Genomic DNA, 12512 nt, shown 5'->3' with positions numbered 1-12512 from the left:
ACTCTTAAAAATAAAGGTTCTGTATTGGCATGTATGCTCCAAGAAGAACCTTAAACATCTTTGGAACCTTCTCATTGCATAAAAAGTGTTTAGTATTGAAAAGGCTCTTTATAAAAAGGTTCTTCAAAAATGGGTCGTTTAAGAACCTTTTACTGAAAAATGGTTCTTCTATGGCATCGTTGCAAAACCCTTTTTTGGAAACTTTATTTATTTTTACAGGTATTCTTCTGAATCCCAGCTAAAAGCAGCTAACCATCACAGTCATTTCACTATGTTGAAGCCTTACGGTGACATGTGTGTTCATGAAAATTACACATGAGCAATTCACACATTTAAAAATACAGTTGGTCCCAGAGGGGTTTTCATATAAAATGATCTGTGCAACACATTTTGAACATTGAGTGCAAAAGGACATGGGTCGATCACTCAAAAATAACAAACTTGATTGTCTGTCAACATAATGTGAGAGATAGTTTTTTCAGCCCTCGACTTTCATTACACAAAGACTGTTCACTGTCAAAATACTAAATCAGCAGTCTTCAATTAGCCATGGGCAAATCTGAAGCTGACATGCAACCAGTCTGTCCTTTCCTGTTATATTTACATTGTGCCTTTTGTTATGGCCTTTCACCACACTGTAATAGACAGAGCAAACCCTGCAGCTGCTGGTTAAATCCTATTGTTCAAACCTGGTTTGTCTCCATACACCTGAAATCAGGGTCTACAATATTTTTCATGCAGGAAGTCAAAGACATTGCATATATCAGGTTACATTGGAGAAATGCTGGACTTTATTTAGGGGGATTTACCTAATGGACAGTACACACACACACACACACACACACACACACACACACACACACACACACACACACACACACACACACACACACACACACACACACACACACACACACACATCCAAAGCTTAAATAAGCCATTTCAGATGGGCTTTCAATATGTCCATGGCATGACATGTTTAAATAACATAAGGGCTCATTTGAGAGCTGTCTGAGAGGTTTATTGTGAGTCATTGTGGTCTTCTGTATGATCCTACTCTGTACAATCACTTCCAGTAACAGCAGAGCTTTTAATTAGAGTTAGACTGAATCTCCAAAGCCAAATTGTATGAAAAGAATTTGAAGTTGTAATTATAAAATTACTGTAAATATTAATGAGAACTCTCATGATTGTGTTCCAGTGTATTCGAGAAATTTCTGTCTTGCCTCATCTACGCTTTGTCTTAATCCTATTAGCAGACACTCAGCTGCAGTGCTTACTAAGAGGTTTACGGCCCCCTGTCAGATCGCCTCTTGCTCCATTCTTTTAATACACTCTGACCTCCGTTATAAACCTAGCTACTTCTTTTGTGTCAGATTTTATTGCAGATGTCTCTTAGATCTTGTGCAGAAAATCCTAGGTTATAATCCTTGAAGAATCGGTGTATTGATTATTTTTAGAAAGACTTGAATTGAAAATGGCAGTGAATCAACTAGAGGACGTAATTCAAAGATGGGTGAGGAAACAGAAAATTGTATGAAAAAAGTGTCATTTTTGTAGCAAAATATTTAACTGCAGTATGTATCTATCATATTGGAAAATCGTCTATGTGTCATGGGTGTTAAGTGTTATTCTTGTGAAGACTTATGGTATTGTGGCTTGTCTGCACTGTGGCTTCCAAAATTGTATTCTCTTATTACTATCAGAGAAATTATAATAAACAAACTTTGACTTGGCTCATTAGAAAATGATATGTTTTAAGTCATTAGACCTGACATAAAAACATGCTAACTGTTCAATGTTAGCATAATAGCATGTTATGGGCGGCTGTGTCTCAGGTGGTAGAGCGGATTGTCCATTAATCGCAGGGTTGGGTGTTCTATTCCTGGCCCACATGACTCCACATGCTGAAGTGTCCTTGGGCAAGACACTGAAACCCAAGTTGCTCCCAATGGCAGGCTATTGCCTTGCATGGCAACTCTGCCGTCATTGGTGTGTGAATGGGTGAATGAGATGCAGTGTAAAGCGCTTTGAAAACCACTAAGTATAAAAAGGTGCTATATAAGTGCTAACCATTTACCATGTTACATGCCATAGGGGAACATGTTCAGAATGGTTTGCAGTTGTTAGTCACTATTGGTTCATTTAAAGGTGCACTGAGTATTTCTTCTTAATTTAATGAAATAAGTTTTGCTTCTAAAGAAATTAATCCTAATTTTGAAACATGTATAAAATCATGAGCATTCACATGAGATCAGAAACCTTATAAAAGCAGTTTTATTCTACATGGATGGCGTCCCTCATGGGGACAGTCATGTTATTGGACACTTTCACTCTTGAATTAAATAAATCAATGCTGACTGTAAATAGTGAATCTCTAAAATGGCTTAAAATGAAAGTTTTCTTAAATGAAAACTTTTGCATTTGAATGACGCTGCATCCATGCCCCTAGGTGTCAGTGTAAGTCCAAGAACATTGTTTTTGATTGACAGCAATATGAACTGAGAATGACTTTTTCCATGTTTTCAGAGAACAACTGATGAAAAAGACTTTAAACTAGAGGATCGAGAGCTCTTTCTGAATGCTAGTCGTATCTGCATTGCCCAGGGTGACAGCGCGCTACTCTTGGACTTTATAAAAGAGGAGTTTAATCAGGTAAAAGTAGAAGCAAATACAAATGCTTTCAAAATCTGAATTTAAAATTGTATTGCATTGAGAAGCATTCTTAACTTGATGATTTTCTGATTTGAAATGATATGAAATCAGAGATTGCTGCAATGGCACAGTCTTTGAGTACACGCAAAAGACATATGCACATATACAGTATGAGATAAATGAAAACAAGGGGCTACCTTTTAAATTCCAGGTCCTAGAGAGACAGGCAGGTGCCAAAACACAGTCACATCTCTAGCTCATTTTTGAGACATCACTCCACTGGGATTGGCAGAACCTGATGGGTTGCTATCCCTGCTAAACCACCACTTTGTCATTCTTCCTAACTGCCTGGCCAACTGACCCTTGGGTGTGGGAATGTAGTTTTGTGGAGAGCCAGTCAGATTCCTTGCTCCACTGAAAGCCCTCTGAGGAGCAGCACTCCATTAAGTGCTGCTGATTTACCCATTTCTTACACTGCACCACTTTTCCAAACATGTAGTTCATGCAAGGAACACGCATTAGTTGTTTTAAACCAGAGCTCAAAAGTGCACTTAACACCATATTTTCAAATGATTGATTTTAAAATACAATCAGTGTTTATCAAACATAAGACTTGCATGATCATAATTCTGAATCACTTCATTTCAGGTATTTTCAGAATACATATAGGTGCATACCACGTAATGTAGGCATAAATGTATTAATTCAATTAATGTACCAGGTTCAGTACTAGTTAACACACATTTGTGACATAAATTTGATTACAATAAAAAAGAGAGGAAAAAACAAGCAGGAATTGTGGGAAGAGTAAGGCACTTAACCAGCCTATAAATGTTAAAATGCATGCTGTAACAAAAAATCCCTGATTATATCACACTAAAATCATGTGAATACATACAGTGTTTTGTGTGTAACATACATTTTGTGGCCATACATTTGAAACAGTGTGTACTTTAATGTTTCTGGACAGGCCCCATTCGCTTCCACTGTAAGTGCATGCCTGCATCCACAATTTTTGCTTTCTCTTTTTCTTTTTTTAACAAGGGACGAGTCAAAAAGTTTTTCCATTATGCCACAAATACTGGCAATTGAGCTTAACATGTATTAAACCAGGAACATTCGTTTAATGCTATTACATCACATTATATACAAATATATACAGAGTAAAGATTTTTATATTTGAATGTCTTTAATACATTTCCAGCACATAGTAAGGTCTATGGGCAGTGGCCTACTGCCTCCACTGGTGAATGAAGTGCTGAGGAAGGACCAGAGTCCTGTCCACTCTCAGGCTATCCTCAATCAACTCATACAGGTAACTTAGATTGTGCTTATTCAAATATGGTTATTAAAGGGATAGTTCACCCAAAAATGAAAATTCTCTAATCCCAGATGTGTATGACTTTCTTTCTTCTGCAGAACACAAATTATGATTTTTAGAAGAATATTTCAGCTCTGTAGTTCCATACAATGCAAGTGAAAAGGTGCTAAAATTTTGACGCTCCAAAAAGCACATAAACGCATCATAAAAGTAATCAATATGACACAAGGGGTTAAATCCATATCTTCAGAAGTGATATGATAGGTGTGGGTGAGAAACAGATCAATATTTAAGTACTTTTTTGCTTGAAATTCTTCTCCCTGCCCAGTAGGGGGCATATGCATGAAGAATGTGAATCACCAAAAACACAAGAAGAAGATTGTGAAAGTGATCTGTTTCTCACCCACACCTACCATACTGCTTCTGCAGATATCTGAACTACTGGAGTCCTATGTGTTACTTTTATGGTGAATTTTTGGAGGATCAAAATTTTGGTACCATTCACTTGCATTGTCTGGACCAAAACAGCTGAGAAATTCACACACATCTGGGAAGAAAGAAAGTCATACACATCTGGGATGGTATAAGGGTGAGTAAATGGTGAGAGAATTTTCATTTTTGGGTGAACTATTCCTTTAAACACAATTGTAAAAGGATGACAGTACATAAACTTGTATTACAGATCTGTGATGTGAAAGAACTCCTCGATATTTTACACCAGCAAGTGGAGGACACTGATCCAGATGCCATTGCAGACACCATCATTGTTCTCATGCCTCTTATTCAGTCAGGTACATCAACCGCTGATATGAAACAAGAACCCTGCCTGAAGATCATCAACTTAAAATACAGATTAACAAGCCGAGGACGAATTGCCTCTGCAAGTAATACAAAATGTTCAGTATCTGTTTGTTCCCCATCCAGTGCTGTTGAGAATGAGGGAGTCGAAGGCCAGTGGATTGTCTTGTGCCCTGGATTGTCTACAGAAACAGATTTCAAAGCTGCCTGTACCTTATTCACAAAAACAGGAACAGGAAGATAAGTATGGGCTCTGCCGATGCTGCAACGCAATACTGACCTTTGTACAACCCTTTGTGCAGGAAGTCAAGAATCGAGAATTGAAGTCCAACAATCAAGACATGAAACTAAGAGCTGCTCTTCTCAAGTTGTATGTTTTGAAACCAGTTCGAACCAATGCAATAGTAATTAGCAAAGTATAAGATACTTTAAGTAATGCTAAAAATTCCAATTAACAAAATACTACTTAGGGCCACATATGTGGAGCTCGTGCCATGCCTTTTTGTTTACCCTTTGTAGATTATGTAGATTGTATGTGATCTTAATCAATTTCCTTTCTTTCTTCAATGGCTCAGTTGCATGGAGAGCCTAAGGGAACCTCTTCTCCAAGCTCAACTGGAAAAAGAGGTGAACACTACGGATAATTCACCCTTGCTGAATTTTGCCACAGAAATAATGGTACTAATAACTCTCACTTCATTGTGACTATCATATTGTAATTTTGGAAAAAAGATTACCTGGTTTCTAAGTGCTTCTGTGCTTCTAATACCAGACAATCATAACAGTGATCCAAGAGCCCTTGCCAAAACTCTTATTCTACCATTCTTCAAGAGGGAAAGAAGATACCATTGTTCTGGAGAAGGGTGCTTGTCATCCAGATGAATCAAGAGCTTGCATGGCTTACTTGCTCTTTGTTCAGCTTATTGCCATGGAAGTGTTTCCTGCCGTTTTTAGGTAAGTTGCAGTTAGACCTAAAAAAAAAAAAAAAAAAAAGCTTCTCACCACTTGTTTACCAGACTCAAAGACAAAAATGAACTGTTAAGGCCACAAATCTCTTGGGTCTTTAAAAGCAGTTAAAATCCCCTACACTTGCAGAGTTGAAATATTATTTTTGTTCAAAGGATTTCAGAGACATTTTGCACAAGAAGGATTTAAAGCCCTACAATAACTTACATTTAAGATTATATGAACTTTTACAAAGACTGTTGTTGACAAATGGTATAGAGCTCAACAGTCTTGCTCCGGAAGTAAAAACTCCATAATTGTATTTTCTGTAGGGGAATTGATTATAAACTATATCTTCGAAACCTTTAATGACAGGCCTACCATGAGTTCAGAGGCTGTTAATTGAAGGTGTACAGTCTACTGCTGTTGAAGCCATCAGTTCATGTTATTTACATCAAATAAAAAAAAAAATCATATTTAAAAGTGGAATTCCTGCTGAAGAAGTACACTACCCATGATTGGGGGTTGCAAACCACTGCAAAAGTGCCCAGCAGTGACCGCCTGCTTCCACGATGTAGAGCAAATTATGCAAACCACCACTCTTAACATACTTTTATTATATATTTTTTTAATTTATTGATTTTATATTTATAATAAACAACTTTAATTTTAGTTTTAGGTTTTTTCCATCATTTCATGATTACGTCATTCGCAACGCTTCATAAGTCCACAGTCTTGAACCATTGTCTTTTTGTCCGATTTTTAAATATAACTGTTATGTATGACCTTGTCTTGTTTTACCGTTGCCCCTTTGTTTTCCATTTTTGTCCCTTTTGTTATTCCATAGTTTTGACTGTTGTCCCTTTTGTAGCTCCACAGTCTTGTTAGCGTTCGTGTTTTCTGTCATTGTTTTCACCTGTCCTCATTAGTTTGCCATTTGCTTCTGTTATCATCTTGTTATCTTGTTTTGAGTTCTGTTTGTTCATTGGCCCCTTTGTCCCTTGTTCATTTATTTATACCCCGGTTTTTGGTTCAGTCCTTGTCTATTGTTGAATGTTTGTGAATGTAGTTAGCCTGGTCTGTGTTCCCTGCCCGAGTTCTCTGTTCTTGTTTATTTCCCCATTGAGGGCTTTTCTTTGTATTTTGTTAGTAATAAAGTAAGCTGCATTTGGATCCTCAACCTTCGTCTGCCTTCATTGCCTTAAATTTGTGACAGAACAATAGACCATAAACATGGATCCAGCGGTGTTACGAGCAAGCTGCAAACTGCTTAGCCTCATGCAGGGAAACCGTCCGGTGGAGGACTACACCCGCGATTTCCTCGCAATTGCGGGTGCCACTGACTTCCCAGACTCCGACCTGGTGGTGTTTTTTCGGGCCAACCTGAGTTGTGCGCTCCAGGAACGGTTGCCATCGACGGCTGGACGCTCCAAGACTTCATCGAGGAGACTCTGCTGGTCTGCGCTTCACCATACACTGTGGATGTCATCGAGGAGGGCCCTGCCACCCCTCCCACAGTGTTGGTACTCCATTCGCCCGTGGTTCGTCCCTTCATGCCTGCCACGGCCAGCGAGCCAGTACGGTCCACTTCGTCTGCCCGGAGGAGGAGGAGAAGACAGGCTTTCACCTCCCGGCTCACGCCGATCACTGTGAGCGAGCCAGAGCCCACACATCACTGTGAGTGAGCCAGAGCCCACACATCACTGTGAGCGAGCCAGAGCCCACGCATGTCACGGTGAGCGAGCCTGTAGCCTCCGATGTCAGTGAACCAGTGCCTGTAGCCTCCGATGTCAGTGAACCAGTGCCTGTAGCCTCCGATGTCAGTGAACCAGTGCCTGTAGCCTCCGATGTCAGTGAACCAGTGCCTGTAGCCTCCGATGTCAGTGAACCAGTGCCTGTAGCCTCAGAGGTCAGTGAACCAGTGCCTGTAGCCTCCGATGTCAGTGAACCAGTGCCTGTCGTCCCAGATGTCAGTGAACCAGTGCCTGTCGCCCAGATGTCAGTGAACCAGTGCCTGTCGCCTCAGAGGTCAGTGAGCCTGCGCCCTCGGTCTGCCTGGAGGAGGCCAGAAGCGGCCTCCGCCCTCGCCCCCGGTCTGCGAGCCAGAGCCCTCGCCTGCCCCGGTCTGCGAGCCCAAGCCAGTGCATACCACGGTCACCTGAGCCAGCGCCTGTAGCCTCGACCGTCCCTGAGCCAGCGCCTGTAGCCTCGACCGTCCCTGAGCCAGCGCCTGTAGCCTCGACCGTCCCTGAGCCAGCGCCTGTAGCCTCGACCGTCCCTGAGCCAGCGCCTGTAGCCTCGACCGTCCAAAAGCCAGCGCCAGTGGTCGTGCCCGTCCAAGAGTCAGAGTCTTCCAGGGCTCCTCTGGAGCTTCCCAGAGCTCCGCCTCTCGAGCTTCCCAGAGCTCCGCCTCTCGAGCTTCCCAGAGCTCCGCCTCTCGAGCTTCCCAGAGCTCCGCCTCCCGAGCCTCCTACGGCTCTGCTCCCAGAGCTTTCTAGGGCTCCGCCTCCCGAGCCTCCTACGGCTCTGCTCCCAGAGACTCTAAAGCCTCCCACGGCTCCCCCTCCCGAGCCTCCCACGGCTCCGCCACCCGAGCCTCCCAAGCCTCCCATCATTTTGTTTTCTGTGGGTTCCTTTTTGTCTTTTGGTGTTTTTTCTTTTAGGATCGTCTGGGATCCGATCCTTTGCCCCTCTATGTTATGTATGACCTTGTCTTGTTTTACCATTGCCCCTTTGTTTTCCATTTTTGTCCCTTTTGTTATTCCATAGTTTTCACTTTTGTCCCTTTTGTAGCTCCACAGTCTTGTTAGCGTTCGTGTTTTCTGTCATTTGTCTTCACCTGTCCTCATTAGTTTGCCATTTGCTTCTGTTATCATCTTGTTATCTTGTTTTGAGTTCTGTTTGTTCATTGGCCCCTTTGTCCCTTGTTCATTTATTTATACCCTGGTTTTTGGTTCAGTCCTTGTCTATTGTTGAATGTTTGTGAATGTAGTTAGCCTGGTCTGTGTTCCCTGCCCGAGGTCTCTGTTCTTGTTTATTTCCCCATTGAGGGCTTTTCTTTGTATTTTGTTAGTAATAAAGCAAGCTGCATTTGGATCCTCAACCTTCGTCTGCCTTCATTGCCTTACATTCGTGACAATAACTTTGCTTTAAATCAAAGGTAGTAATGTTGTTATTCACCTTGGAGCTGGTTGGTTTGGTTCATGGCTTAGAACTCGTTTATGAAGGATTTTATGAAATTCTTCTCAGAAAAATAAGTAGGACAAATACTTTCAGAACCAAGGTTGCTGAAAAAGTGGACTGCAGTGTTGCGCTCTGTTAAGAAACTGCAAATAAAGACTATTTAATCAAGGAGGAAAATATTTATTATTGATATACATTTAATGTACCTGTGCTCTATCATTTTTTTTTTTCAGCCCTGTTTTTGTCCTGCAATGTAATATGGAATACATCAATCTTCTGCTGAGTAGGTGTGTCAACCATACAATTGTGCTCAATTGTCACCAACTTTGGATGTTATAAGTCCCATTTGACCTTCTGCTTTTTATTCCTACAGAAAGGATGAATCGTGGATTTTGAAAGGCTTGGTAAAAACTGAAATTGCTCCAAAAAGAAAATTAAAGAAAACATTTCAATACTGAGTAGTGATTTACTAAAACATCTCTCTTCTTCCCCCAATTGTTCAAAGGACTTGAGTGTAAAAAGTTTGGAGAGAGTAACAGACAATAGCCTCCCAGTGGAGCTCTTAGAGCTGAAGCCATTTCATGAGGTTCCACAGGTATGCAACACTATGTATAACAAAATGCACTAAGAAACCAATGAATGATGAGTTTTTTTTATTTTTATTTATAGTTACTTATACTGTTTGCCTTTTAAAGGGATGGTTTACCCGAAAAGGAAAATTTGTCAGAATTTACTCACCCTCATGTTCCAAACCGGGATGACAGCCTCAGTCACCATTCATTTTAATTTTATGAAAAAAAGATGCAATGAAAGTGAAAGGTGACTGAGGCTGTGAGTCTCTAGCACTCTGCCTAACATCTCCTTTTGTGTCCTGCCTAAGAAAAAAAGTAATTCAGGTTTGGAATGATATCAGGCGACAGAGTAAATGGTGACTGAATTTTCATTTTTGGGTGAACATCAAAGCTTCTTAAAATGTGATATACATCACCTTGATGGTGAAAACAGTAACGTTGTTCACTTTCTCTAATGACAGTTTCAATTTATGTTTTCTTATTTGTTCACAGAACTTAATTAAAATCATGATTGACTGTCCTATCCAGCATTTGGTAAGTATAGATGAGACACAACTCCCATTTACACAAAGGACCCATCTGAATTAAAGCCTGTTTTAAAGGTTGCAGTCATTTCCACTCTTTCATCCAGAGAGGAAGGAGTCTTGTGGTGTTCCAGCTCTATATGGAGAAGCTTAATGGTGAAGCAAAGCACAAACTTTTCAGGTATGGTGTTCTGAAATATTAACCTTTTAGAGGTTGAAAAGTGTCATGCTTCTTTTAAGTCTATAAATGTTTTATTAAAAGTGCTACCAGAATGTGAATGGAGCTACCTGTTCATGTAAATAAAAAATGACACTAGATATCACTTATATTTTCCCTTGTGTATGCTTTTAAGACGCACCATGAAAACCAGCCATCATGCAGGTGTAGAGAGTATCATCATCAAAAACATCAAGAATCAAGCGGAACTGTCCAGAAAGGTAGCGCACTTAATACTTGGATACCTTACTGCCATAAACCACATGCTCAGCTGTCCACTTGCCCAAGTGACATTTATGAGTATTTTAATCAACATTGAATCACTGATATGAGAAAACAACATTTATTCTATTTCTTTGGTTTTAAAGTCAGGTAACAAGGACGACTGGTTTGAGGGGACACGGCTTGTCACACTGCTGAAAGACACTATCATTCTCCCACAGGGCCATGAAACTGACTTGCTACATGGGATGGACAGGTGGAAAAGCCTTTTAGTTTTACAAAGAGCTCTTAATAAAAGATAATAAGCAACTGACAAGCTACTAAATGCACAGTACTGCTGTAAAACCAGTACACAGTGGGCATAATGCATCTTGATGGATTTAATTATCTTTCATATCAACAAATCATTGACATGAATCGTAACCCAAGAACCGACTGCACATATGGCAGGTGTCTCTTTTTTTAAAATGTTAGATCTCCTACTAACTAGATACAATCTATCCCTAACCATCATTTATTAATGAGTGTAGTCCAGGTTTACAGCCAAGATCCACAATGCTGAACAGATGGTGAGCAGTCCAATATTTTGAGGCAGCTCCTGTGTCATTCCTAAAATGATACTAAACCTGTGTGATTGACATAGCTTATTTGGATAATCTGTTTTTGATAAATTACTTGGGCCTTGCTTCAGCTTGGTGATGTACAAATGATAAACCTGTCAACATTTACCACAATGTGCACCTGTTGTGCATAACTCTCTCTCTGTTGCAAATATCTAAGGATTCTCAGTCCAAGAATAAGCAATTAGTAATTATTAGTTTTCATCTTAACATTTCTTCTCTATTGTTTTCAAGGGTCATGGAGTCTTTAAATATTCTACGGTACTTATTAATACGGGAAAGAGAGATTTCTGTAAGGCTATCTATCTGAATTGTCACCATTAAACACAGTATTTCATTATTATATTTCTATCCTTATTATCAAATCAAATCACTTTATTGTCACACTACCTTATGTTCTATTAATATGCTGCACCTTGTTATTTTCAGACTGGAATATGGACAGACTTGTGCCATACTGCCAACAGTTACACAAAAATATTACGAGTGTGTCTAAGCATGTCAAAATCATACTATGGGACAGAGTTACAAAAACTGAGAGAGGACAAAAAAATTAAGGCGAAAGGTAACAAATACTTCTAATATCTAACCCAAACTGCTGAATCCTTTCTTTTTTAACATTCATGTCTTTCTTAAAAAAAAAAAAGAAAAAAAAAGAAGCTTGTAGTAGTAACATCTTTGTTCCACACAGAATTTAAGGAGGCCTCTGGGAAGAGATCAGTCCAGAACATGATTGTGAAAACAGAGACGCTTGGCAGCATGCCACGTGAGGCTCAGGATAAGGTTAGATTATTGATGCTAATCATCTGAATTCAGAAAAAAATAAAAATATTATATACATATAAAATATATAATACAATATTACAATATCACTTGCAGGTCTTGCAGTGTGCCCTGGTGACATATGACTTAATGGAGAGTCTTGTGGTCCATATAGAGGGGATCATAGAGCAAAGTCCAAAATAAACAAGGAGGCACAATTACTGCTGTTGGAATTGAATACTGTATTTACTTATTTATGCTCTAGTTTATGCCCTATGCTGTAGTTTGCAATTGTTACATTAAAGATATAATATCAATACAAATATTCAACACAAATAAAAGGCTAAATTTGTTCTTCTGACAGTGCTTACACTTATTTCTTGTAGTTTTATGAACTGGAAGACAATGTTTTAAAAGGCTATGAACAAATATGACTGGTAATTGACAGTATTGAGCTGCTGAGCAAACACAACCTACTTTGAGATTACACTGACACCTGCTGTTAAAACAAGTATTACAAGCAATAAAACTTGACCAGCAAATAAAACACTTACAATGAGAATTTTGTCATTATTTACGGACCCTGATGTTGTTCCAAACCCATATGACTTTCTTTTGTGGAATACATAAGCAGTAACATTAGGCAAGATTGTTAGCTTCAGACACCATTCACTTTCATTGCATATTTTTCCA

General features: G+C 39.6%; 1 protein-coding gene across 4 annotated transcripts; it reads left to right on the top strand.

The window, feature by feature from the left end:
* The first annotated feature begins 1279 nt into the window (after positions 1-1279).
* LOC127654059 (glomulin-like) lies at positions 1280-12310 on the top strand. Of its 4 annotated transcripts, none has more exons than XM_052141016.1 (18): positions 1280-1516; positions 2530-2655; positions 3860-3970; positions 4659-4767; positions 4901-5018; positions 5350-5452; positions 5547-5728; positions 9136-9189; positions 9276-9306; positions 9408-9497; positions 9967-10008; positions 10106-10179; positions 10352-10436; positions 10584-10693; positions 11292-11349; positions 11487-11622; positions 11749-11840; positions 11937-12310. In XM_052141016.1, the coding sequence occupies exons 1-18, from the start codon at positions 1478-1480 to the stop codon at positions 12021-12023; spliced, it is 1647 nt and encodes a 548-aa protein (XP_051996976.1). In that variant the 5' UTR covers positions 1280-1477; the 3' UTR covers positions 12024-12310. The 4 variants fall into 4 exon arrangements, with proteins under 4 accessions (XP_051996976.1, XP_051996975.1, XP_051996979.1 ...); XM_052141015.1 differs by having other exon boundaries at positions 4901-5144; XM_052141019.1 differs by lacking the exons at positions 11749-11840; positions 11937-12310 and having other exon boundaries at positions 4901-5144; positions 11292-11386; positions 11487-11581.
* Positions 12311-12512: the final 202 nt, after the last annotated feature.

Source organism: Xyrauchen texanus, chromosome 13 (assembly GCF_025860055.1).
Source record: "Xyrauchen texanus isolate HMW12.3.18 chromosome 13, RBS_HiC_50CHRs, whole genome shotgun sequence".
Lineage (NCBI taxonomy): Eukaryota > Metazoa > Chordata > Actinopteri > Cypriniformes > Catostomidae > Xyrauchen > Xyrauchen texanus.
Note: the sequence above shows the minus strand (reverse complement) of the source record. Positions and strands in the feature narration are given on the sequence as shown.

What these genes read in the sequence shown, in the direction of transcription:
- LOC127654059 (XM_052141015.1), top strand. Translation starts at nt 1,478, where the DNA reads ATGGCAGTGAATCAACTAGAGGACGTAATTCAAAGATGG. An exon ending in ATCAATCTTCTGCTGAGTAG is followed by an intron (nt 9,190 to 9,275) that starts GTGTGTCAACCA and finishes TTATTCCTACAG; the next exon opens with AAAGGATGAATCGTGGATTT. An exon ending in CAAAAAAATTAAGGCGAAAG is followed by an intron (nt 11,623 to 11,748) that starts GTAACAAATACT and finishes TGTTCCACACAG; the next exon opens with AATTTAAGGAGGCCTCTGGG.